The sequence below is a fragment of the Pteropus medius genome, unplaced genomic scaffold (assembly GCF_902729225.1).
Source record: "Pteropus medius unplaced genomic scaffold, Ma_sr-lr_union100, whole genome shotgun sequence".
Classification (NCBI taxonomy): domain Eukaryota; kingdom Metazoa; phylum Chordata; class Mammalia; order Chiroptera; family Pteropodidae; genus Pteropus; species Pteropus medius.
The window spans coordinates 7,121,840-7,149,515 of NW_024344253.1; the positions used below are offsets into that span (position 1 = coordinate 7,121,840).

The following is a 27,676-nucleotide window of genomic DNA, read 5'->3' on the forward strand; positions in this document are numbered from 1 at the left end:
CGTCTGTTGATAGACATTTGGGTTGTTTCCACTTTTGGACTATTATGAATAATGTTGCTATAAGCATTCATGTTCAGGTTTTCATGTGGACATTCGTTTTCATTTCTCTTGGGTATAAACTTATGAGTGGGATTACTGGGTCATATGAGAACTCTTTGTTTAATTGTTTGAGGATTTCTCCATAGTTTCACCAATACTTGTCTCACTTTTTGATTATGGCTATCTTAGTGAGTGTGAAGTAGTATCCCATTGTGGTTTTGATTTGCATTTTCCTAATGACTAATGATGTTGAACATCTTTTCATGTGTTTATAGGCCCCTTTTATGTTTTCCTTGGAGAAATATCTATTCAGATCCTTTGCTCACTTGAAATTTTTTAAATTATTATTGAGTTATAAGAGTTCTTTATATATTCTCAATACAAGTTCCTTATCAGGTAAATGATTTGCAGATATTTTCTCCCATCTGTCTTTTCACTTTCTTGATAGCATCCTTTGAAGCACAAATTTTTAATTTTGATAAAGTCTAGTTACTGATTTTTTTCTTCTGTTGCTCATGCTTTCAGTGTCATATCTAAGAATCCTTTGCCAAGTCAAAGGTCTATAAATTATTCTTATAGGACCATATTGAGAATGCATTGGCTCCTTTTGATGTTTGTTTTTCTATTTAGCACTTAAAAGGGTATGCCATCCTCATCCTCCTGACTTCCAGTAACTTTTATGACACTTTTAGTCACTTCTGTTCTTTTGTGGCTAGGTGAATCTGGGCTGCAAACCAGAATTTTCCTGAGACATTTATAACGGTCTCCTTAACCTTCTCCAACCTTTATTACCCATACATTTTAAAATCCTTTAACATATTAAAAAATGTCATCTTAGGCTAAACCCAAGTAAACACTATAAACAGTATAGGCAAAGATGAGATTTCTTAGAACAATTTTCAAAACAAAATAGAAAAACATTACTTTTAAAAGCTGTTTGTTCTCTTTTAAAAAAAGAATTTTAATTTTTAAAAATCATTTTAAAAATCAAACATCATATAAATTTATAGTTCGGCAAGTAAGTTTTCCCTAATCCTGCCTCTGCAACCTCTGCAATTTGGACCTCACTCTTTTTTCTTTCTTCCTGTATACACACATTAACATTAACTGTTATTTTTGGTTTTTCTTTTACTCGTTCACAAGAGCTCCATTGCCTACCTTGCCATTAGCTCCTTGCTTTCCCTCTCATGCCCTAACCTCCCCGAGCGTGTGGTTACTGGCACTCTCAGGAGAGTGCTCTCCTTTCTGACTTGGTGACTGAGCTCATCAAGGGGAAAGTTTTGGAGACCTGTCTAGTTTTGCCATCAGAATACTACTTTCCACCTCTGTTAAACTTTTCTTTTTTGTCAGGAAAGATTCTACTCTTCCATGTTCTCTAGAGACATTTTGTTCTTAGATTTTAAAAAATTCCAAGAATTCTTGAAAGATGTAACCAGTCTAGCCTATAAGCCTTGATTTTTAGACCTGCTTCGTCAGTAAGTCTTATGAAACATTTCTTGTTAGTTTTTTAATTCCTCTTTTCTTCTGTTCTTTAATTTATATACTGTTGGCAGTTATCTAAGAATCCCGGGTTTTGTTTTAGAGTTGCCTTGGGATACACTTGGGAGGATTTTTAAAATAAGACAACTAAAATATAGGGGAAAAGTAAGATTTAAGCTGAATTTATTATAACAAACAGTTGATCATCTTAGAAAGCCACACTTTGCCATACTTGCCTCTGGCCTAACATAGTACTTTGCTTGTGGCATATGTTCAAGAAGTGTTCGAATAAGTAAATAAATTTTATCTTAGAGTTCACGCTTGCTTCTGGGTTTCTTTTTGGTCTTCATACCCTGACTCACCTCAAATTTAAGCAAGTAGTAGTAGAAACCCCTAAGCTATTCATAGTGAATCCCACATTGTAAGTCACTTTTAATGTTTTTATTTTTCTGATTAAACAAGTTTGAGGGAAAAATATATAGTTCACACTACACATTTTTTATGGCTGGAAATGTTGTTTTACTTCTATTATATACTGAATGTTGACATGACATGACACCTGCCCCTTGAACCCCCAAGTGGATTGGAGTTGAAAGTCTTTAATTTTGAACAGTTTTAAAAAATCTGAAATTCTGATTGCAGAAAAATCTTTAGTTTCTTTTGCTTATTTTCTTTTACCCTCACAAATCCAGTAACCATTTGTTTCTTGAATCTAGGCACTTCGGGAGTTGGTATTAAAATACCGTGAGAACATCATTAATGTGCGGACAGCAGCAGACCACATGGAAGAAAAGCTGAAGGCTGAAATACTTTTCCTAAAAGAGCAGATTCAAGCAGAACAGTGTTTAAAAGAAAACCTTGAAGAAACTCTGCAGCTAGAAATAGAAAACTGCAAGGAAGAAATAGGTGAAGATAAAAGTGTAGTGATGTAGTTTAGAATTGGAGGCACTAAATAGAGCTTTTTTTTTTCTGATTATAAGAAGGAATATGTGGTTATAGAGCGTGGAAAACAGAAAAGTATAGGAAAGAGTTAAGTAAGGATTCGGTCTATTTTTCCAAATGTTCTGATATATTCAGTAATTGGGAGTAAAAAAAAAAAAACCTCCCAAACTCATTCTTTTTAGAAGCTCTAATGGCCTCTCTGGCAACTGCTTATAGATAGGAAACTCAGTACTTGAACCCAGCCCACCGGGGAACGTGACTAGATGGGTGGTGTTTCTTTGCAGAACTTTGATGTGTTAACAGACTCCTGCTGGGAATATCTCTGCTCCACATCCCAGTGGATATTTGTGTGTAGAGGGAATTTATGACACAGTGTTCACTCATGTGGACTCTGCCTTTACCTGAGCTTGATTGTGATGCTCATTGATTAGGGATAACTGAGAAAGGGGTGTTGGGTTTTCCCCCCACTGTGTTCAGTATATGTTGAGTCATTATATGAGACTGAGGTTATGGTAGAAAGGGGAGTTGTAAGAAAAAAAATTAAATTGCACAATAATCAATGAATGCTAACACTTCTCCCTCTTTTTTCCTTCTAGCTTCCATTTCTAGCTTAAGAGCTGAATTAGAAAGAATAAAAATAGAAAAAGGACAGGTGAGTTTCAGAGTTTCAAAATGATTCTATCAGCAACCAGCAGTTCTTTATTGAATCCTACTTGTGCTAGACCCAAGGGATAAAATATAGTTACGACATGTCCCTGCCTTCAAAGAACTGTCTAGTGGGAAAAATACAGCAAGATAAGACATTATTGAGAGTCCGTTGCTCTGTGTCAGGCCACATATTCACTGGAGGAGGTATGGGGAAGACTAAGATGTGACTGCCGCCTGGAGTTTCCATTCTAGTGGGAAGACAGGCAAGGCATGGTTGTGACATGATATATACTTAAAGCTATAGTAGAAATATGTACAAAAGCTTTTACAAACAGATGATGTTTTCTAGCTGGCTTAGAGTCCTCTTCTCTTAGACAACATTGACACTTTTGGTAGGTGACACCTTTCAACTCCTGGCCTCATTGTTCATTGCCTCAATGACCTTCACTTCTACTCAGCCCTTCCTTACCATACTCTTAACTGCACCAAGCCCCACATTTGACATCTCACTCCAGCCTCACATTCCCTGACCCTGGTTTATTATCCTTCTAGTCCTTAATCCCATAGGTCCATCTGTCTTAGTACCTCATTCAGACCTTCAGTCCCTGAACTTTTCCTTTTCTCCTGGTTTCAGCAACTTCCTCATAGCTTTGCTTTCTTCTAAGCTGCATATTACATGGCTTGCTGCTTAGTCTCAAACCAACACCCGCAGGTCCTGATTCCTTGTCTTTTTGCTGCCTTTACTCGATACTGCCCAACTCTGGATTAATCCTAGTGTCCACCTTCTCTGCACCTGTCCCAAGCTGCTGAAGTCACTGGAATTAGTAACACTGAATGCTCATGTCGTCTATTGGGACTCAAGTGCTACACTCAGCCTTTCATTTGTCCCTTAGTTGTCTCCCTTCCATTCTTCATCCCTTCACCTTTTTCACCCACTTCCAACCCCCTTCCACCAGTTTCTTCTCTGTGAGTCTGTTTTCATTTAGTTCATTCATTTCTTTTGTTCTTTAGATTCCACATATAAGTGAAATCATATGGTACTTGTCTTTCTTTCACGTATTTCACTCAGCATAATACCCACAAGGTCCATCCATGGCATTGCAAATGGTAAGATATTTTTATGGCTGAGTAATATTCCATTGTATATTATTTACCATAACTTCTTTATCTGTTCGTCTATTGACAGGCACTCAGGTTGCTTCCATATCTTGGCTATTGTGAATAGCGCTGCTGTGAATATAGGGGTGCATAGATCTTTATGAATCAGTGTTTTAGTTTTATTTGGATAAATATCCAGAAGTGCATTTGCTGGGTCAAAAGGTAGTTCTATTTTCAATTTTTTGAGGAACCTCCAAATTCTTTTCCATAATGGTTGTACCAATTTCCAAACCCCCTAACAGTGTCCAGGGGTTCCTTTTTCTCCACATCCTCTCCAACACTTGTTTTTTGTTTTATTGATGATAGCCATTCTGACAGGTGTGAGTGAAATCTCATTGTAGTTTTAATTTACATTTCTCTGATGACTAGTGACCTTAAGCGTCTTTTCATATGTCTATTGGCCATCTGTATTTCCTCTTTGGAGAAATACCTATTTAGGTCTTCTGCCCATTTTTTAATTGGATTATTTTTTTTTGTCATTGAGTTGTATGAGTTTAAAATTTTAGATACTAACCCCTTATCAGATGTATCATAGGCATATATCTTCTCCCAATCAGTAGGTTGTCTTTTTTGTTTTGTTGATGGTTTCCTTTGCTGTGCAAAATTTTTTAGTTTGATGTAGTCCCATTTGTTTATTTTTTCTTTTGTTTCCCTTGCCCGAGGAGATCGATCAGGAAAAAAATTACTAATAGCAATGTCAGAGTTTACTGCCTATGATTTCTTCTAGAAGTTTTATGGTTTCGGGTCTTATATTTAAGTCTTTAATCTATTTGAGTCTATTCTCATATACGGTGTAAGAAGATGGTCTTTTTTTTGCGTGTATTCCCTTCTGTTCTTTACAGTAGTTGTTTCAGATAGTCACACTCACCTCCCAACTCAGCAGACGGTGGCCTTTTACCCCTGTCATCAGCAGGGCCACCGTTAGCTTCCTGGCCCTTGAATTACTTGTTCTCTTACTTTTCTTCTCAGCCTTCTCTCTGGTTTCTTCAGAGAAAATGACCTGTTTCTGACCAGTGTGCTATCACTGCACTTGTGCTTTGACTGAACCCCTCACATCTTTTCCTTAATCCTCTCAGTCTTCCCTGCTCAGTCATTAGTATTTTATCTCATTGGTTTTTTCCATTACACATAAACATGCTCAGATATTTCCCTTTAAGAGAAGAAAAGTTTCTTTTTTGGGGGGGATATACTTCTCTCTCAAGCTACCAATCTGTCTTCTTCCCTTTATAACCAAGATTCTTAAAAGAGTAATCTCCACAGCCTAACCTCTCAGTCAGTCCTCATCCTGCTGCAGTCTGGCTTCTGCCTCCACTCTGCTATGGAGGTTGCACTGGCAGAAAATACCAGCACTGTAACTGTGTCCCAGCCTTTCTACTGTTGCTGCTACTGTTTAGGTTCAGACTTCAGTTCTCCCAGGCTTATTTTAAGAGCTAACTTCTTTCCCTGCCTCTAAAATATATCCCATTCCATTTCATCTTTATAATGAAACCAAGGTAGCCTTTAAAATTATGTCCCAGTCTGGTGAAAAACCCTCCAGTGGTTCCCTTTATCTCCAGGATCAAGTCCTTATTCTTCAGCCCAGCTGTTGTGCCTCACCACTGCTACCCCAGCCTCAGTCTCCAGGGCCCCAGCACTCTGTGCTGTAGCTTAACAAAAACTCTCCACAGTTCCTGAACACATTTTTATTTATGTCTTCCACTCCCTCTTTTTGGAGTCTCTCTCTCCATCATGGCCTTCTTACCACTCCTTTCCTTCCCCTGTAAAATTTTTCATCTTTTAAGAGTCAAATGTCGTCTCTGCAAGGAAACCCTTCTCAACTTTTCTGGCAGAATTAAAAGCTTTATCCTCCATGTTCACATGTCAGAATTATTTAGTTACATGTCAGTCTCCTGATTTCTCCATCTTCAGACCTTAGTAAGTGCCTAATAAATGTTTAATGAAAGAAATAGGTCTTGAAGAATAAATAAAAGATTCACAGAGACCAAAGGGTGAGAAGAGCATTACAGGTACAGCCAGCGTCCAAGGCCTAGGAGGACCTGAGAACTTGGGCATAATTCTCCAGGCTGCAGGTTCCTCCAGGCAGTGTGCTGTGACCTGCAGGGAGTTTCTGAGTTTCCGCTTTTCCTTCTTACTTCCACAGTTGGAGTCCACATTAAGAGAGAAATCTCAACAGCTTGAAAGCCTCCAGGAAATGAAAATCACTTTGGAAGAACAATTAAAGAAAGAGACCGCTGCTAAGGTGATATTTTTGTTGGTAATTTAATAAAAAAGCTGCGCTGAGAATGTAGGATTACATCTTGCCCGTTGAAAAAAATATAATGCTTCTTTGAATAGTGCCACCTTCTGAAAGTTGTCAAGACTATCTGCTTGCAGAAAGAAAATGAAATGAAATTTTATTAGAGTTGGTTCAAATCTCCACACTGCCAGCTTTGGAGGCCTGTGTCATAGACCTTACTGGTGTTTTTGGCATTGTGTTAAAAAAGGGCCATGAACCAAACTTGGAATTGCCCGTAGATAGCAGCACTGCTTTGAAAGTCATTCCATTTGACTGATCTATCAGATATTTCATTGAACCATATTTGCTGCCTAAGATGATCTAGTTAGACTAAAAGTGCATGAGGCTAATTGTGGGTGGGGTTTCTTAGAAAGTCTCAGTGAGCTGTGTGTACAAACACTATGTACATGTTCTTCAATGGTCCTTTGTTTTTAGAAATGCTGCCATGTAGTCCTACTGAAGTATCTTTGTAAGAAAGATTGGAGATAGCTGGGGCTGCCTGGAGCATACTGAGAATTTTCCTGGCAGATGCTTGACTGTCAGAGGAAATCCCCAAAGTTTCTCTCTCTGTTACTGTGGTAGCTACTGATCTTAGCAGCTGCTTTTTGATGATTAATCACTGTCACCAGGCTCTTGGGGGTGATGGGTGTGTGTGTGTGGTACTTTAAGTCATTTTTTATTCTGGCTTTCAAACTCATTTCATTTTAGGGACCTAGAGCAAGTAGCTTAGGGAGCTTACACCTTTGCCTTAGAGATAAAAAGAGATTAACAGGATCTAGGAATATGATGGATACCCACCTCTTCTCTCTAGTAGTAGGAGACTGCGAGTTCCTAGATTTCCTAAGTGAGTCTGACTTATGGCTGTTTGGCATTAATCCTCATTCAAAACTTGTATTATTTAGGTTACCAGTGAACAACTAATGTTTGAAGAGAAGAACAAAGCTCAGAGGTTGCAGACAGAACTAGATGTCAGTGAACAAGTCCAGAGAGATTTTGTAAAGCTTTCTCAGACTCTTCAGGTGAGTGATTTGGGGAACCCTCAGAGCACTAAGGCACTTTAAGGTGTCTTGGTACGCAGGAGAATTTGCCAATCTTGACTTGACCAGAGGATTAGAGACTATGGCTACCCCTACCCTAGCCCAGATACCTATCTGGTCATTCAAACCAGAAACCAGGTGTGTACTTCAGACTTGTCTCCCTTTCCCTCTATACCTTGCTGGTCCTTAAGAGTAAAGTATAAAGTCCTCACATACCATGTAACCCTTCCTAACCAGGCCTATCTCAACATTCTTTTCATCTCTCTGCCTTACATTGTACATTTTATGTTCTAATGTATTTTAACTACTTGTGATTCCTTGCCCACAGCACAGTAGTTCCTTTGGTAGGCATCATTGTCTCATTACTTCTTTACTTCTTTCAAGGCCCATGGGACCCTCTCTAGGCCCTCAGGCTGGGCTACAGTGGTCCACCACCTCCCCATGCTGCCTTGGCACTTGATGAATGCTGTGTCTACACTGACATTTAGAATATTGTGCTGAAATTCTCTATGTCTCCCCTCCCCGCCCCCAACTGTACTGTGGGTTCTCAGGGTTCTCATTTACCTCCATAGTCCCACTATCTTACACTGGGTCTGTTACACGGCTGCTTTTGGGATTTGCTCCATCTCAGCTAAACCAATCAAAGTAAACTTCAGAAAATCTAGACAGGAACCATCTGCACTTATCTCACTGTATTGTTTCTCCAGGTGCAGTTAGAGCGGATCCGGCAAGCAGACTCCTTGGAGAGAGTACGGGCAATTCTGAATGATACCAAACTGACAGACATTAACCAGCTGCCTGAGACATGACACCCTCATAGCAGGACTCTAGCCTGCACTTTGGGTTTTTAACTCATCTTTAGAGCAACATTAATTATTATTTAACTCTTAACTGAAGAAGTCACAAAAAAAGGAAGAATGGAGAAATGCTTATTTCTAGTGGGAGAAGACTGCAACACAGGAACAGCAAACAGCCAGGGTAATTTGCAACAAAAAGACCTTTCACATGGGAGCACAAAGGGGACTCCGGACTTGATTCCAGTGGGTGTGTGATCAGAGTTGGTGATGGAGAAAGTGCTGTTTCCTTGCCTGCATAATCCAACATTTCCCTACCCTAAAGCACCATCCCAATAGTGTTTGGAATTACATTTCCTGTTCATAGATATTGGAAGAGAGAATTTTTTCCTGTTGTCTAGAGTTCATCAGTAATAGTATTCAGTTAGCAGACAGGTGTAGATGCTGTATGAATATTTTATATTAAAATATGAAGTTTGAGAGCAGGCCATTGGCTAGAGACTGTATTTCCTAGCTCAGTACTTTTAACCGTTTTATCTTGTATTGGAGGACCTTAAATGCTACTGAAACTTGCCTGAGAACCATAAGACAGTGGCAAACAAAACCAAATTCAAGAACTGAATTATGAGAATTTGAAAACTTGGCTGGGGCTGTATGTATTGGAAGTTGAGGTTAAAGGAAAAGCACAAGAAACTGTTTGGAAGCACTTTTTTGCTGCCTGGATGAATTCTGTGGGCCCACAGGTACCAGAGTCAAGCTGAACTGGTACCAGCTCCTCTTTTGAAAACTGTTTTAGTTATTGGATCAGTGGAAAAAATATTAATAAAGCAAGCAATGTCTGGCAACATCTAGTATTTATAAATTTATAAATCTGCTTATTTTCAACTCAAATCAGTGGGCCTGAGTACTGTTTGTTTTAAAAGTATCAAATACAAAAATGGTGATAACTAGGTTTGACAGACACCTATTTTGTATTTCTCTTTTATAATTTAGACCTGGAGTGTGATAATGCTTATGAAGTTGGAGAAAACCCAGTTAGTATGTTCGTCAGGTTGGAAATCTGCTTTGTCATTTCTACGAGGTTAGATTCTTTTCCTATGTAAGAGAAAGCCTCAGTGAACAGGCTGCCTTAGCCTTAGCCTTATGAAGTGTTGAGGAAAGCACAAAGAATGGATTCATGTTTGCTGTTCACCTGCTGCAGTAGTATTAGCCAGTGAAAGGCTATACTGTTTAATTCATCACACAGATGGTTCAAAAGTGAAATTGTTTTCAAATAACTTTTGTGATTGGTGTTATTTAACAGCAGGGTATTTGAAGAAACTTTATGGGAATTAAGTGGATTAAGTAGATTGTTTGGCTCACTTAAAGCCACTATCAACCTTATGGTTTAAAGTGAATGGTCTTTTGTTAGAAATGAAGTCATTATGGACTAATCCTAAAGATCTTTACTTCTGTCTTCCATGGGACAAGATAAGGACTACATACCTCATTCCTTGGGTTATTGTGGTAGTCTTGCATTCATGATTATGCATTTAAAAGTACATACTAATTATGGAAATAGTGCTATAGGCTTGCCATGCATGAAACATTTTAATTGGTTTAAAGTCCCTTTGTATAAAGTACTACTTGGTTTAGATAAAGAAAACATGTATCCTCATTGAGTTACAAGGAATTTTATTCCAAAATGCAGTCTGTTTAAATTATATGACTAGTCCTTTGGGTAATCCCTGAGCTAATTTGTTTCAGATTATTAAAATTGGCACTGTAAATCAGGATGGGTAACTCATAGTCTTCCTGAACTGAACTACAGATCCCAAGGAACTGCTCTGCTGAGACACCTAGCAGATGTTTTTCTCCATGAGATGGTACTGGGCCAGTAAAATCATGATTCGAGAATCGCGGTCTCTACCGTGGCAGATGCAAACTGTTGGAACCCACTTTGTTGAGAAAATAGCCTAGAAAAACCTGAACTGAGACTCTAGGTTTTGTTAATCTATTTCTAGTATGAAATAAACTATTGTGATACTATCCTGGCAGGGAACACTTTAAACTGAGTTTTCTATTTAAATAGGAAACTAATTTAGAAGGTGGGATCTAGCCCATTTAGACGGAAAAGATCAGTTGGGTTTCACGAGTGTTCCTGTGCTTGTATTCAGTCTGTACACACGTGCTGTCACGCATGTCTAACCTGATTTACCTCCTACCTGTAACCTACCTTACCATGTGGCTTTTAATTGGCAGTCACTCAGCCATTTCTAGGCAGGTACAGTATTACCTTTCAGAACTCAGATTGGCAGGTGTAAAAAGATTACCTAAAGAAAATGGAGGGCAAAACCATATACTGCATACCAACTTATTTGTCTCTTTTCTCTCTCTGAGGTCCTACACCTGTACCTTGTTCACTCAGTAACACATTAAGAAATGGTGCACAGCCAGACTTGGCTCTGAAATGTAATACTGCCTGTCAGAGAAGTGAGCCAGCAGTGGCCTTGCAGTTGTGGAGCCTGGGCTGGGCTCTAAGCAGGTTTCAGATGTAATCATTTGTTAACTGTACTGAAGGCATGTCCTTAAGAAGAAAGTGTTCAAATTAAAAAAGCTGCTGCCTAGTATACTGTGTGGCCTTTTCCTTTGAATTCTAATGTCCTGTCCTTCTTCAGTCAGATTTCTGTGCAGCTACTTTAAAATGCAGCTCATTTTTTTTAACTACGGAGAAAATTCATTCATTAGGGTTCATGGAGATCTGGCAGTGTGCAGCTGAAAGTCTCAGGCTTTTTTTTTTTTTTTAAATCCTAGGCCCTTGCTGAATACAATAAACTTCAGCTTATATATAAAGCACATTCCAATTTTTAAATAAAAGCATTTATTCAATAATTATGAAACAAGAAAAGTATAAAAAACGATGAACCACACCAAAGCTCACCCCAAATGCTTCTTTATAAATTAGATAATGTTTTACAATATGAGTTTAGGCCTTCACTTGTGTTAACTTCAGGTGTGAATCTGTTCCTGGTGGTGTCAGAAGTTTACATGATTTCGGATATCATTAATTTGCTTCACCATTTCTCTTATGTGTTCACCCCTGTAAAATCATAAAGCCACTCAATTTTAAGGAATACAATGAGTTAATAAGCCATTAATATTGATTCTTAAGAATTTAGTAATGTTGAAATAGAAGTGCTATGCTAAAATTAATAGTGTAAATAAGGTTTCAGATGGATAGTAATGATGTTTACTATTCATTTAAAGCTAAAAGCGGCAAACAGTACTACAACTGCTGGAAATATTTTTGAATATACTCACTGAACATATACAACAAAATCATAGTAGCAAGAAACTCATCATTTTTGATCCACCATACTCATCTCTTAAGTCCTTATCTATCACATGGCTCCTATTCCAGTAATTACTAGAAATGCAAGTGCCAAGTAATCTTATCTGAGCAGAGGAAGGTTGGTTTTGGCATATTTATTGCAAAAGAAAAGCTACCTTGCAATAATAAATTTGTAGTATTACTTACTCCTCCTTGAGGATGGACTGAATGCACTTTCGCTGGTAGGCACTGAGAGTAATGGTGGGTTTTTGAGGACTCAGTACCTTTTCCATCTTTCGCTGCTGATAGTCTTTTTTCATAGTGACCTGAAGTATCAAACGGAACAGGTTTTTTGGCTATGGTTTGATACATGTTTTCATAGTATGTATTTGTCTGTTTTATAAAATTATTTTCTGCCGAACAAAACTTAAAAAAATACAAAATTTAGTCACCCTGCATCCATTCCTACCTGTTTGATGGCATTGCCCAAATGTCGAAGTTGATCAGGTATCAGTTGTAATTCTTTCTTCATGTCTCTCTCACTATCGGAGAGAACTGGGAGTTGAGAATGAAAACTGTGAAGTACTTTTTTCATCCTTTAGAAAAGGTAAGAAAACATTTCAGGATCTCTGCTACTCAGGAGAAACACAATTATAACTAAAGATCTAACTCACGAATCTGGTGTCTGTGAAGGGGGCTCCTACAGGATAGGTTAGGGGAAAGCATCACTGCACTGTCTTACCTAACATACCTCAGAGGAGAGAGGGGAATCAATTCAATTCTGTAGGCCTCAGAGTATGCGCTCTAGGCCAATTTTCCTTAACACTGTTAATACCTGAGTACTTAACAGCACTAGGAATACTTGAGTATGGAACTGAATGTTGTACAATACACTGACCTGTTCATGATATCTTCTTGTTTTTCCTTGGCTTCCTCATATTTGTCAGCTAAGCGCTCAGCCATTTCCCGTAGACTTTTCCTAGTGGCATAAAAACCAAGACTCTTGGGGTCCACCCTGATGATTAATGTGGTCCAGCATTTCCAGGTGAGATACAGTTCCAGTCTTACTGAACTACTGTTTTTTCCTCCCTCGTTTTGGCACTTACCTTTCCTCCCGACAACAATTGAGATCCTCTAGTTGTTTCTTTTTTTGGTCACATAGTAATTTGACCCTACAAGAGCAAAAAAAGAAATGTAATCAGAAGCTGGTCTAGGCCATTATATAGGGTCAGCTACTGTCTAGGAGCTGATACATAAGCAAAGGCCATCCTACCTCCGCTGTATCTCCTCCTTTGCCAGGTCCTGTTTAAGAATATACTGTTCCCTGAACACCTGGGTGGCTCTGCTGATAAGCTGAAGACATTCTTCGGGAGGAGGGGCTGTATCTTTTTCAGATGACCTTTAAAAAAAAATTTCTACCATTACTTTCCTTTGCTGAATAAAACAACTAAAAATAGACTCACGTCACAACCGTTTTTTTTCACTTCTTTTTATACTTCCTGTTTTATCATTCTCATGCCTCTATTGATATCTATCCTCCCTCTATTCAGCAGCTCATTAAATATGCCCTATGTCTCTTCTAACTCCATTATGGTAAAAAGTACATAAAATGAAGTAAGTAGCTGAGAACAGAAAGGATGAACAGTAAATATGAAAACAGAAGGGAACCAGTTCTTAAACACCCAAAGCCCATACTTCAAAAATGCTGGATTTGCAACACTACGTTGCAAAATGCTTCTAATATGCTTTTCAAAGGAATCTGGGGTTTCAGCCAGAATTCGGAGGGGAGACTCTGCCACTTCAACATCTTCTTGGGTACAAAGCAGGGGAGGAGATACTGGATGGACCGTGCTTCTGCAAAATAAATAAATCTACCATGGAGTTATTTACTGTAAGTATTATAAAAAAGCATAAACCACATTTATCCAAAACCTTGAGAATCTAAGAAACACAGTGTTACTGTGTAAGAGTACTAGAATGCATGTTTTCTACCTTGAATAGGTCACCTAGGGAAGATATCCCCTTGTTCTACCAATGCTACCATTCGTCAAAGCATTTTAAACTCTGTCACTTCAAATTCTTTTTGTAAAGATCAGGACAGCACAAAAGTATAAATTCATCATGGACTCTTATTACAAGGATTTGAGAGTCAGTTATAAGCCAGTCACACACATAAATGAATCACTCATTTCCTAGGTATAATTTGGATTTAGTCAAAATCAACATTCAGCCAGGTAACAACTGTATATACGACATTCACATTCACTCAAATATTATAAATATTAACAATAGCAATTTCAGAAAGCTTGAAAGACTAAATGTTAACAGTATGGTAAGTGATTTACTTTGAATGCAATAATCTGGGAATTTGCTAAACAATAACATTTTATAAACTTGTATTTCAGGGAGTTAGCAGAAACATGATTTGAACATATCTAGATAACTAATATTTGTGAGTTTTCCTTTTGGATTCACGTTTTTATTCTGAAGTAACCTAGCATGAGTAGGTCTTATTTCACAAAAGGTAGGATGGGTTTTTTTAAAATATATTTGAGGCAAAAAGGAACTTTTATTCTCACTGATCTCATTACTTTTTAGTCACTTTTAGTTTAAGTAACAAAATTGATAGTTATTTTCCTTTCCAAATAGTATACCTTGTCAATCTGCAAAGAGCATAGGAATTCTTTGGCTAGTAAATTAACGGCAGTATTTAGAACTACGTCAGTGTCTAGAAACACATGCTTTGAACTGACATCAAGAGATTGGGGCATGGGCAGTCTAGTGTTCAATGCCAGTAGCTCGTTAGGGACTCCTATTCCTACATTTATAGAATTCAAGAATGATATTCCAGGGCTGTTGAAAAATGGTGCTTATAGCTTAATTTGAGTTCCTTAAGGAGGAAGATTATGAGTTCAGCTATATATCACTTGTTTTCTAGAGTTTACATATTTTGTGATGTCCCTGAGGCTAGCAGAGATAAAGAAATTAAAGTGTGAGTATGGACTCTGGAGTCAGAAAGTTCTGTATTTGCAACCTAGCTCAATGTGTTACTTCATCGTTTACTTAATCTCTTGAGCCCTGTTCCCTATTCAACAAGATGGGGATGACTGACAGTGCTGTCCTTGCAGGGTTGCTCTGATTACAGGAGACAATACAGGTAAATGCCCTGACTTCTAAGCCTGGCACACAGAGCTTGATAAGCACTAAATCTAATTCATCTTAGTGGAGTTCAGTATTTATTTTTAGTATTTCTTCCCATATTTTGAATGAAGTAAAGCTTTTGACTCTCAATTAGCCGAAGAATATAGAAATCACGCCTAAAATAAATCCTTCCAGACATGTCAGAAGCAAGAGAACTATCTACCCTTCCAACCCTCAAGTCAGAAGCCAAAGCATAAAGCAAGTATCTTTAAGCCAGTTACTAAGGGCATTTTCTCAGCATAGATTTTGCAGACTTAATGAGTTGTGTGGGGAATACAAAATGGTACATACAATAAAGGCCTTATGAGACATTCATAGGTATTGGTGATACAGATCATTGTGGGCCCCAGAATGTCAGGAACAATCCAGAATCCTTGAATCGGAGCTGGCTGCCTGGGAAAACACATAGGCACAGTTAGGTTATAAAACAGCAAGTGCAATGGAGCCAAAAGCAACAACATGGCTGAGGTCACCTTCTCAGGTCTGGGCTAAGAGCTGCCTGGGACATACTGTCAGTGCAGTAACCTCAGAGGTGGTGACTTGGAAGCCTGTAATTCTTACAGTTCTGATTGCTTTGAAACAAGCTGTCACTTACTAGTCTCTGATAAGAGGCCTCTGACTTATAAATCATTCAGGAACCCACAGCCTCATGATACTGTCTGTAATCTTAGCAGTTATCATGATATGATGAAGTTAATTCTTTATGTGCCTTTCTTCCCAGCTTGCATATAAGCCCCAGCTATCTTTGTACACCTAGCCCAGTGTGCAACCCAGATTAAGTGCTCAGAACTTCTTGACTGAATAACTTTATCTCACATTAAAAACCTAATGCAGCCCAAAACCTGTCACAGGACTTAATTTACTGTGCACAGCGTGCATCTCCCTGTCAATCTTGGTTCTCACTTCACTGACAAAACCTCCAATAGGAAATGTCTTTCCTACCAACAAACACGCTACTTGACCTGCCTCAAGCTCATCCCATGCCCAACAGTGCATTTCTGCCCCTGGACTGATGATGCCACCTCTCACCTCTTCCGAGGATTGCTCCATCAATGCTGTAGTTTCAAAATTTCCCTATTTACCCTCAGCTGATAAACATGCTCACCCCTTCAATTCAAAACACTCTCCACTGTAATTTAAGCTCCCCCAAACCTCTTCTTTCTCCCCTTCCTTTAGAATCAGCAGTCTTTAAATTATATTATCCTTCTATCTCTCTCAATTCACCTTTTATTTGGGGGGAGGGAGTGGTAGTGAGGAGGAGTCTAAGAAGTTAAAAATATTTTATTTCATATTTTCAGTGTGATATCTGCATATCAAAGAGTATACATATACAGAGTACACTCTGTAACCATTATCCAGGTCAACAATTAGAACACTGCAGTTCTATAAGATCTCCCATTCGACCCTCCCTGATCACAACCTTCCCACTCCTCAGAGAAGTAATCACTATTCTGACTTTTATGATATTCATGTTCTTGCTTTATAGTTTTATCTATGTATTCATTCCTAAGCAATATTATTTAATTTTACCTGTTTTTTTTTTGAAATGTACATAAGTGGAATTTTATTATCTATTTTCCCCATTCACTTTTCAACCTGGTGCTATCCTCCCCAACCCCCAAAAGTATTTTCCCCAGGGTTCTCCATGAACCCCCTATATTGCTGCTTTGCTGTGCTTGCGTCATACTGCTGCCCACTGCCTCCTCTCTGAAACATACTCCTCCTTGGCATCCCTGACATATTCTCCTTCAGTCTTTCTGGCAGCCCTTGGCAAGAGTCTCCTTCCTGGCCTGGGCTCCTCTATCGCCACTCACTGATTGTAAGAAAGTGTTGCTCAAGACTCCCTTCTTAGGTCTCCTCTACTCATTCTAGGCCCTTTTTTGAGTCACCCTCACCAGTCATCATTCTAATGCTGACAATTCCCACATCCATACTGTGCTAGCACAGATCACTTCAAGCTCCAGAGCCACATGCCCAAGTGCCTCCGCCACTTGGATATCATATAGGAACAGAAAACTTCAAGTGCTCCCATTAACACTTCTGTCTTCCCAAATACACTTTCTCCTATGTCCCACTTTTCTGAAGGGTGCCATATCTACCTAGTTATCCCAGGCAGAAACCTGGGAATCATTCTAAATATCTCCCTTTATTCTGTTCATCAAATATTTACTGAGTATCTACTAGGCACTCTGTCAGACACTGAGTATAGAGACATGAGGGGATAGTAAATAGTATGAAACAGACATGGTCTCTGCTCTCAAGAAACATATATTCTAGTAGTGGTGAGAGACATTAAACAAACACAAACATCAATTTTAATGTGCTACACAGAAAAAGGGAGAATAACAGAACCCTAAGTTGGACTACGGAATCAAGGAACCCTTTCTGAAGAATTAAGAGTTAGCCAAGTGAAAACAGCAAACTAAGGCTGCAAGTGGGGAAATACCTTCCAGACAGAGAACACAATATATGGAGTGGTCCTGAAGCAGGGAGAGCTTTGGATGAACATTTGATGAACTGATACTCTTAGAGGTAAGTCTGTATGTGAGTGTAATGCACGCACATGTATCTGAACTAGTGAAACAAACAATTGTTATCTGTGTATGTAAGAAGAGAAGATTCTTACCTGCATGGCAATGGCTTAGTACATAGGATGTGCTCTACAAAGCATTTCTGTTCGGTAGCAAGTTCCTGTAAACTATCCTTATCTTCTTCATCTGAAAGGAATAAATTACCACATTGTATAAGTTAACACACAAAGCCTCCAAATTAAAATGCTGACAATACTAATTAAATGCAATTAAGTATCTGTCTCAGACCATTGCTTAAGGACTATGCCTTTCTTACAGAAATCTCCTTTCCACAGGAGTCTAGATTTCTGCCCCAAGAAGAGAAGTGAGTTTTCCTTGGTCAAGTTTCTAAATGCAGAAATGTTTCACTGAGAACAATCCCAGAAATCATTCCTTTTCCACAGTCTCTTCCTCACTCAACCCAATTTTATTTTTATAACAGCTTTTTCAAATATAATTCACATAACTCACCCACTTAAAAGTAAATAATTCAATGGGTTTTTAGTATACTAAAAGAACTGTATAACCAATAATAAACCCCCATACCCATGAACAATTGCACCCATTTCTGCCAATGCTCCCAGACCTAGGCAACAATCATTAATCTTTTTTCTGTCTCTGTGGACTTGCCTATTCTAGACATTCTATATAAATAGAATCATACAACAAGCAGTTGTCTTCGTCCACTTAGCATAATGTTTTCAAGGTTCACCTATGTTGCAGCATGTGTCAGTACTTCATTCCTTTCTACTGTTGAATAATATTCCATTGTATAGATAACCATATTTCATTTATTTAATCATCAGTTGATGGACACTGGGCTATTAAGCTATTATAAACAGTGCTGATATGAACATTCATTTACACGTTTTTGTGTGGACAAATGTTTTCATTTCTCTTGAGTATATACTCAGAAGTGGAACTGCTGGGTCATAAGGTGTTTAATAATTTGAGGAACCGCCGGACTGTTTTCCCAAAGTGACTGTATGCTTACATTTCTATAAGCAGTATATGAGTCTCTATTTTTCTACGTTCTTGTCAATACTTGTTATTGTCTGTCCTTTTTTGATTTTAGCCATTTTAGCAGGTGTGAAGTGCTATCCTGTGATTTTGTGATGTCATTAACATGACTAATTTTTTAAAATGTTTTCATGTGCTTATTGGTTATTTGTATATCATCAATAAAATGTCTATTCAAATCCTTTGTCTATTTTTTAAATTGGGCTATTAATCCTTTTATTATTGAGTTTTAAGAGTTTTTCATATAATCTAGATATAAGTTCAGTATCAGATATATGATTTGCAAATATTTACTCCCATTCTGTGGGTTGTCTTTTCACTTTTGTGATAGTGTTTTCTTCTAAGAGTTCTACAGTTTTTGTTCTTATATATAGGTCTTTGATCTATTTGAGTTAATTTTGTGTGTGGTGTGAGGTAGGGGTCCAATTTCATTATTTTGCATGTAGATGTATACTTGTCCCAGCACCATTTGTTGAAGGGACTATTCTTTCCCCCACTGAGTTGTTTTGATACCTGTGTTGAAATCAATTGACTGAAAGTAAAGAAAGGTATATTTCTGGACTCAATTTTATGCCATTGACCTATATCTGTATATCCTTATGCCAATATCACACTGTCTTACCATACTTTTTTAAGAAGTTTGGAAATTGGGAAGAGAGGGTCCTCCAACTTTGTTTTTCAAGATTGTTTTGGCTACTCTAGGTCTCTTACAAATCCATGAATTTTAGGACTGGCTTGTCAATTTCTGCAAAGAAGCCAGGTGGAATTCTGATAAAGACTGCATTAGATCTCTGTATCAATTTGGGGAGTAATGCCATTTAATAATAATAAGTTTTCTGATCCATGTACATGGATGATTTTTCATCTAGTTAGCCATCTTTCATTTCTTTCAATGTTTTGTTTTAAGAATATGTTTTGCACTTCTTTTGTTAAATTCATCCCTAAGTATTTTATTAATATCGATGCTATTATAAATGGAATTGCTTTCTTAATTTCCTTTTGGATTATTCATTGCTACTGCATAGAAAGAGAACTGATATTTGTCAATTGATCTTATATCCTGTAACCTCTCTGGACTTGTTTATGAAAGAGTTTTTTAGTAGGTCCCCTATGATTTACCATATAAAAGATGAGATCTTCAAAAAAAAAGATAGTTGTACTTTTTCCTTTCTAATATGGATACCTTTAATTTCCTTTTCTTGGCTAATTTCCCTGTCTAGATCCTCTATTACAATGCTGAATATAAGTGTTGAAGATGTGGCCTCGTTTCTTCTTGCTGATTACAGTAAAATGTGAGGGAAAAAATAACTGAAGGAAGAAATGTTAAAAAAAAAAAAAGGAACAAGGACTTGATGATTTGGGAAATTCTCAGCCTATCTGGATGGCAAAAGATGCTAAAATTAAGGAACAGTCACTGTCAGGAAAGCATGTTTTAGAGAAAAAGCCACTGGTGTAGCTGCTCGATCTTTTGCTAATACCTCAGAAAGATCAAAAGGTCAGAATGTTGTCACACAAAAGGGTCCTTGAAGAGACTGTGACTTAGATCCTTCATCAGAAGCCAAAAATTAAGATGAAATTATCTAGAAAAGATTTGTAGATGAACCTCTTATCTACTATAGTGACTCTTCATGATATGTACATGAGACCCAAAATGTTCTTGAGATTTTATATTTGTAGAAACACTGCTGGCTTGGACTGAAAGAATCAGAGATGAGAAAAGACTGTTCTACTTTCAAAATTCTATAGGCGGGAAATGGGCTAATAAAACTATTCAACTACAAACAAATGCTACCTTTCCTGAAAAATGAAGAGGGCAGAGCAGTAAGCTGAGAGGATTATCCCCAGGCCTTAAAACCTAACAAAATTTGGATTTTGAAATTGCCTAGAATTGGTGGTTCTTTTTTTTCTTTCCTTCTGAATTGGAATGTCTGTAACCTATGCCTGTCCCATTATTGTGTTCTGGAAACAGATAAGGTGTTTTTAGTTTCATAAATCTATAGGTAGAGATTTTGCCCCAGGGTGGATTATACTCAAACCTTATCCATATTTAATTTAGATTATTTAGATGATGAGAATGGAAACTTTTGAGCTCATGAGATTTAGATTCTGAACTCTGTGTCGTTATAATGATGTTAGGGTCAATGTATTTTGCACACGGTCTAATGTGAATCTTTGGGGGCACTGGGGTGAAATGTAGTTGGCAGAATCATAGACTACTCCAAAATGTCTGTGTTCTAATCCACACACGGTACCTGTGAATATGTTAGGTTACATAGCAAATGGGGCTAAAGCAAAAGAAGGCAGAAGCAGCTAGAAAAGGCTAGGAAATGGATTCTTCCCTAGAGCCTTCAGAAAGGAACACTGTTCTGCCTAGTGAGATGATTCTAGGACATCTAACCTATAGAACTCTAATAAATTTGTGTTGTTTTTAAGCCACTAAGTTTGTGGTGATTTATTATAGCAGCAATAGAAAGCTAAGTACAGGAAGCACTTGGTTTTTCACCATTAAGTATGGTGTTAGCTGTGGGTTTTTCATCGATGCCTTTTATCATTTTAAGGAATTTCCTTTCTATTACTGATTTTTGAGTGTTTTTAACATGAAAGGCTATTATATTTTCCTAAATGGTTTTTCTCTATTAAGATGATTATACAGTTTTGGTCCTTTATTCCATTGATATGGTGTAATACATTAATTGATTTCTGGATGTTAAACTAACTTTGCATCCCTGGGATAAATCTCACTCAGTCTGGTGTATAATCACTTTTATATGTTATTGGATTTGGTTTGCTAGTATTTTTTTAAGGATTTTTTGCATCAATATTTATAAGAGATGTTTGTAGTTTTCTTTTCTTGAACATCTTTGTCTGGTTTTGGGTATCAGGGTAATACTAACTTCATAGAGTGAGTTGGGAAGTGTTTCCTCCTCTTGTATTTTCTGGAAAAGCTTGTGAAGAATTGATAGTAATTCTTTAAATGTGAAGCCATCTTGTCCTGAGCTTTTCTTTTGGGGTAGTTTTTTGATTACTAATTTAATTTCTTATTATAGGTCTATTCAAATTTTTTACTTATTCTTGAGTCAGTTTTCATAATCTATGTCTTTCTAGAAATATAGGTTCTAGGTTATCTAATTGCCATAATTTCATGTTATTCTTTTATAATCTTTTATGTTTTTGTAAGGTCAGCAGTAATATCCCCTTTCACTTCTCATTTTAGTCATTTGAATCTTCTCTCTTTTATTTCTTGGTCAGTCTAGCTAAAAGCTTGTCAATTTTGGTGATCTTATCAAAGAAACAACTTCTGGTTTCATTGATTTTCACTATTATTTTTCTATTCCAAACTACTTTTTGAGAGAGTCTGTGAAATATACTGAAAAGCTCAGAATACTCACCTGATCCGAGAAACTTATGAAGTTTATGAATCCAAGTTAGCCCAACACTATGTACACCAGCTTCATGAGTACAATGATACCTTGAGGGACATTTGGGATCTGCAAATGGAATCATTAATGATACAAAGGTAGCCAATAGAAAATGGAAAGATTTCATCCCAGCAGCCCACAAACACATTTGTTGATAGAAGTCATGGAAAATCGAAAGGAGCTTCATATTGTGGCACTATGTCCAGGGTTTAAAATTTTTTAAATGTGAATTCAATTTTCAAATATGTTTTAAGTATTTTTAAAAGTATAATAAACACAATCCAAATATGTTATTTTCTAAATAGTAAAACAACAGAGTTCACCAAAACATAAGCACTTGCTGTCCAGTTTATACCTTTCTGTCTATCTCTGTGTATTTATAGTTCTTCAAAATAAAATGGTGATTAATAAAGGTTATAGCTCTGTGGAAAACCTACGCTTGCACACATTTACTTACATAAGATTGTTGAAGCAAGTACACTCCTACAGCACAGATATTAAAAAACTTCAGTGCAATTGATTAGTGAACAGTTCTGTCATAGTACAGTAAGTCAGGTGTGAAATGTGAAATTTTACTTCCCTTGATAATGTTTATGTACAGATAGTTTTTAAGTTTAAGTTTTGGATATAATTTTTGTTTAAGCAATCATTTATATTTATATTAAGAAATATGAGCAGTTGTTACATAACTTTAATGAAATTTTCTTATAATTCTTTTGAGCCCTAGTATCAGTAAGACTAAAAGATGAACTCCTGAATACTTATTAGACAACTAAAACTAGATAGAGTAATAATGTATATACTAAACCTGATTTAAGATGGCAACTGTCATCCATAAGCCCCTAAATTAAAATTTTCTTTTCTCTAACAGCTTCACTTTCTTACTGTTGACTTCATAGTAAGTAAATGTTGTAAAGTGGCTGTTACATTATTTGTTTTATATGTTGAGGTTCTGCATAACACTTCAAAAAAAATATTATGCTATAAGAAGTTTAAAAACTGGTCTATCGCAATCATCTCTCTAAACAATAAAATACTGAAAAGGTTCTTTTCATTTGCTTGAGACTTAATTTAAAGCTTAAATTATCTCATCAGGTCTACCATTGTTTAAAACGGCACTTCAAAATGTGTCTGTGGTGCTAAAGTCAACGGAAAAATCTTAATATTGGGAGGTAACAAAAATCTGTTAAGAAAAACATTAGTAACTGAAGCAGGAAATTTGTTAGACAACCCCTACATTATATGTTATTTATTTCACTTATGTCATTAAAAATCTGGATTTCAGGGATTGTAATGTCTTCAGTACAAATACTAATGAATCAAAAATTTATTACTTCACATATGAAAATATTAACTCTTATTAGAAGAACGAAGATAAAAATGCCTACATTTAAGATTTCCCAAAGATATGAGTATCTCTATAAGGAAATCTATTAGTTTACATGACTTTAACTCAGTAGGTCTCAAGTTCCTTATCTACAAAGCAAAGTTCTGAGACATACGTCTCCAAACACTGTTGAATTAGACATGCCCAGAGTTCTCTTTATTGGTTTATTATATAAGGACTACTAGCCCCTTAAATGTTTTGGCTATACTTTAGTACAGAGTTGAAGCCATTATTACCAAACTTATGCAAACTAGCTAATAAGACTTTAAGCAGATTTGGTCAGGTTGCTACAAAATTGAACTCCCTCTCTCTGTAATGGACAGAAGAAAACTATGAAAGCCACACCCAATATATTCCAGACTGTGTAAGCTTTGTTCCTCATTCTTCATAGAGGAGACAAGATCCTAGAGACTCTGAAAAAGGGTGGAGGGGCAAATAGGATTACAAGAGTTTTGTGTTAGAAGAGACCTTAAAGATCATTTTATGTTATTCCTATTGTTTTCAGACAAAACAAACCGAAGACCAGAGAAACTGAGTAAATGCTCAGTACTATAGAGCATATTAATGTTAGAGCTGTAACTAAAACCTAGGACACTCCAGACTCCTAGTCACACATTCCTTCCATTCAGCCATTCTGTGTCTGAACAGCACATTCTTTGACTGTCTCAGCTGTTTATCCAAGAGCTTCCTAGATGAATATAAATAAGTTGCCAGTGGAACCAACCCAGGTAAGTTAAAACAAAAGAAAAAAGATAAAAAGAACAACATTCAAACTGGATCTGGGTAGAATGTGTTCTAAAAAATGAAGAAAGATATTTTAAAGAGATCTTAGTATTAGTATACTTTGTAAAAGTTTATTCAAGTTTGCATATATTTAAGTTTTTGAATCACGAAATCTACTTTTGATTGAACTAGAAGAAATTCACATTTATGAATCTGGGTAGATCCAGGCTGATGACCACTATCTTAAAACTTGGGAAATTTGCTTAAGTCTTTCCTAAAGCTAAAGTGTAATGTAGTGACTAAAAGGCCAAAAGACCCTAGTCAAATTTTTAAAAGCTGGAACCAAAGAACAAAAACAAAATACATGAGAACAGTCTGTGACAGTCTTAGTATAAGTATAATGGGATAAAAGAACTAAATTTAGTGAATGCTTTACCTCTGTGAAGTTTGATTGGACAAGAAAAGTCAGAATCAAAAGGATCATCCTCTCCAGATGCCAGTTTCAGGGCAAGCTCCAACTCAACACACTCAAACACATACAGAGAAGGAATAAGGTCGGCCCTGCAATCCCAAGACTTTTCTGACTATAAAAAAAAAAGCATTGTAATTTTAGTTTTTCATATTCATTTGAAAATGTACACAATTAAAAACTGAATAAAAAAGCTGCATCAAATAGTGCTGTCAAATTCTTAAACCTACTCCCTTTTCTGACAGGGCCTTGTTATTCTTACAAGAGAAAAAAAACCAGTCTCTCCTCTTTTAGAAAGATGTAAATAAACAAGTTTAGACAAGAGCCAATGCAGGGATTCAAAGGTTCTTTATATCTGTCACCGAAGACTGAAATTTAGAGTTCAGAAAGAAATATGTAGGTTGTTGGGACAATTAAGTTGGGTACCTTCTAACTTCTACTCATTTAAATTTTTAAGTACGCTTCAATTGTTTAATTCCAAATTATAAAGAAGTGTCAGATAGAAACTAAAATTCCTCATGTACTAAGCATTCGTACTGGTCCGGGAAGTATACAGGGTATTAGAGATACAAATATACCCACACTAGCCTGACTTACTGTTTGGTCATCTTCTTCTTCCCCTTCCAGCACAACACAGTGATATAGCATTCCTGATTCAGTAGCAATCACTAAGATGTTGGGGACACAGGGTAAGCAGAGTATTGCACAAGCATCATAACCATAGTTATCTTCAGCTGCAGGATGCATGGGCAATGGACCTAATAGCTTTCCGATGTTCCCAGGGCTAAAGAAAGAGGGAAACATATTTGCATGAAACAATGTTGACAGAAGACAACCATGTCCATCACTTAAAACACTTTTTTGGCTTTGTCTTTCTCCAGCTATCATACCCTGACTAAAAACAGTATATGTCCAATGTCTCCACTTTTTTGCTTTCCCACTTCATTTTCACCATCCTGGTGCTTCTCAACTAAAGCTAATTTTATCCCTGGGATGTTGGCAATGTCTGAAGACATTTTTGGTTGTCACAACTGGGGGACAGAGGGTTAGGAGGTGGATTAAAGATGTCTAGAGTCTAGAAATGCTGCTAAATATTCACCCACAGTACAGTCCCTTACAACAAAGAATATTCAGCTCAAGATATCAATACACAGAGGATGAAAAACCCTGCCCCAAATTTACTGTGGTTTATGCCTCTGCCACTGAAGCTACTCTCTGGCAAAGGTCAATGGGATTCTAGTTGCTAAATCCAAGAGGCACTTAACTCGACCTTCTATTGCAGTTACCACTAACAATGATTGCGTCTTAAAATGCTTATCATTTGTAGCGATTCTTTCTCTGAGTTCTCTTTTCCTACCTCTGAACATACCTTTCTAATGTCCTTTTCTAATTTCTGTCTCTTAAGCATTGTTAGTGCTTATAGCTCTTTTTGAATTTGTCTAGCAGGTCTTCTGGTTTTCACTGGAAGACTCCCACCACACACACACACACACACACAAAATATTGGTGCTGTGAGCCCTCTTCTTTTCAAAATACACACTTACGTGACAACGTATTAAACTCTGCCTGGTTTTAATTACTACCTATATTCTGATCACTTCCCATTTTTTCTTCTGAAATGTAGCTTATCCTCAGGGCTTTAGACCCACATATTTAATTGGATTAGACATACATTTACTGAGTGCTAGACGACACCCTGAAGAAACTGACAGTTTAGCTGGGAAAGCAGACATTTAACTAGAATTCTACACCATGTAATAAGTGTAACGAAGCAAGGATTTATAGGGAACAAAGGAATATAGAAAAGTACAAAGAAAGTGAGGTGTGTAAGAAAGATATCAAAAACAAGTAAGATCAATGGGGAAAAAGTACACTCTGGGAAGGGAAAGTGAACATCCCAAGCTAGGGAGCAGCATATACAAAGTCCTGGAGGCATGGAAGACAAGAAATTAACAGGAAAGAAACTTAGCTTAGCATGATGGGAGACGAAATACAAAGTCTAAGGCAACAGAGCAGTAGTGAGGCAAATGTTCAGGACTTGCTTATGAAGCAGATGGTCTTGCATGCCATGTTCAAGCGCTCAGAGTCTATCTGTTGGGTGAGTGTGCCATCAGAGGTTTAAATCAAGAGTGATGGAGCTTCACTTTACTAAGGTTAATCTGGTAGTGAGCAGTAGTGAGGAGAATTGACATAGAGGGGACCAAAATGGGATTCACGGCAACTGTTTAAGAATGGCCTAGACAGAAAATGATGAAGGTATGAAAAAAGGAAAAGGAAATGGAGAGAAGGATGTATACATTCAAGAAAATTTCATGGTAAAATTAACAGGATTTTGGGACCAGACTAGATATAGGAGGATATGGATGACTTTCAAGTTTGGAGCTAAGGTAACTAAGTAGATCACAGTGTGGACAAATGAGGGCCAAGTGGTGGTGGCGGGGGAAGGGGAAGGGAAGGTAATAATGTTACTACAAAAGCCTCCCAAGAAAGAGATCAAGCGTGGAAGGCAGAGAACACTTCTGTCAAGGAGAATACAATAAGTAGTGAAGCCTCACTATCTATCAAGCTTTTCCATCTTTCTCATCTTTTATCATTTTGCATACTGTCTTCTCTTGCCTGGAACCACTTCTATTCCTGTTTCTACCTAGTGAATCCTTTAGGTCCAAATTTTTGTATGACCATCTTCTCTTAGTTTTCTAAGAGAGGCAGGCCTAAGCATTTACTCTGTCCCAGTCTCATGGTGCCCTGTGATGCCTTGAGCGTATCACATTGTACTAATTATTAGTTTGCTGTATGACTTTCCAGTAGACCAGAAGCCACAAAACAGGGACCTTGCCTTCAATCTTGTATTCCTGTCTTCTGCCACATTGTGGGCCCTGAATAAATAAATATCTGAATTGATTTATAAATGAATAAACTACAATGTTCAGCCTTCGGCCTAATGCCTTGCAGTTACAAACTTTCCCAAAATTCTTATCCTCTACTGATTCTAACTTTCACCATGGCAGATGGCTCCTACTTCTTTTGTCTTCTTTCCAGTCTTGTATTTTCAACTGTCCACGAAATATTTCCATTTTATTGTTCTAATACGGTGTCAAATTGACCATTTGTAGTAACAAAATTTCCCTCCAAATTAGCCCTTGCTGACCTCAGTATTTCTGTTATGGGCCCACTTCCTTATCCAAAGAAAAATGAAGTCTTATTG

General features: G+C 37.2%; 2 protein-coding genes and 1 non-coding gene across 7 annotated transcripts in view; 2 read left to right on the plus strand and 1 right to left on the minus strand.

Annotated features, from left to right (window-relative positions):
• The window catches only part of RABEP1 (rabaptin, RAB GTPase binding effector protein 1), a 92,591-nt gene extending 81,610 nt beyond the window's left edge, over positions 1-10,981 (plus strand). For 2 of the 3 annotated variants that reach the window (XM_039869675.1, XM_039869674.1), the window contains 5 exons: positions 2,235-2,424; positions 3,057-3,112; positions 6,407-6,505; positions 7,444-7,560; positions 8,286-10,981. In XM_039869675.1, the coding sequence (XP_039725609.1) occupies positions 2,235-2,424; positions 3,057-3,112; positions 6,407-6,505; positions 7,444-7,560; positions 8,286-8,387 (564 nt within the window). In that variant the 3' untranslated portion in view covers positions 8,388-10,981. The remainder of the gene's footprint in view (positions 1-2,234; positions 2,425-3,056; positions 3,113-6,406; positions 6,506-7,443; positions 7,561-8,285) is intronic. The other variant, XM_039869676.1, reaches the window with a different exon arrangement.
• A 228-nt stretch (positions 10,982-11,209) lies between these two features.
• Positions 11,210-27,676, minus strand: part of NUP88 (nucleoporin 88) — a 30,703-nt gene continuing 14,236 nt past the window's right edge. For all 3 annotated transcript variants that reach the window (XM_039869679.1, XM_039869678.1, XM_039869677.1), the window contains 12 exons: positions 25,069-25,255; positions 24,439-24,586; positions 21,863-21,961; positions 17,510-17,600; positions 15,175-15,276; positions 13,378-13,536; positions 12,956-13,081; positions 12,789-12,854; positions 12,581-12,661; positions 12,152-12,278; positions 11,890-12,008; positions 11,210-11,451 (listed from right to left, as the gene is read on the minus strand). In XM_039869679.1, coding sequence (XP_039725613.1) covers positions 11,388-11,451; positions 11,890-12,008; positions 12,152-12,278; positions 12,581-12,661; positions 12,789-12,854; positions 12,956-13,081; positions 13,378-13,536; positions 15,175-15,276; positions 17,510-17,600; positions 21,863-21,961; positions 24,439-24,586; positions 25,069-25,255 — 1,369 coding nt within the window. In that variant the 3' untranslated portion in view covers positions 11,210-11,387. The remainder of the gene's footprint in view (positions 11,452-11,889; positions 12,009-12,151; positions 12,279-12,580; positions 12,662-12,788; positions 12,855-12,955; positions 13,082-13,377; positions 13,537-15,174; positions 15,277-17,509; positions 17,601-21,862; positions 21,962-24,438; positions 24,587-25,068; positions 25,256-27,676) is intronic.
• Positions 25,883-25,945, plus strand: LOC120607993 (U7 small nuclear RNA). Its single transcript, XR_005654281.1, has one exon. It is a non-coding gene; the product is annotated as a U7 small nuclear RNA (small nuclear RNA).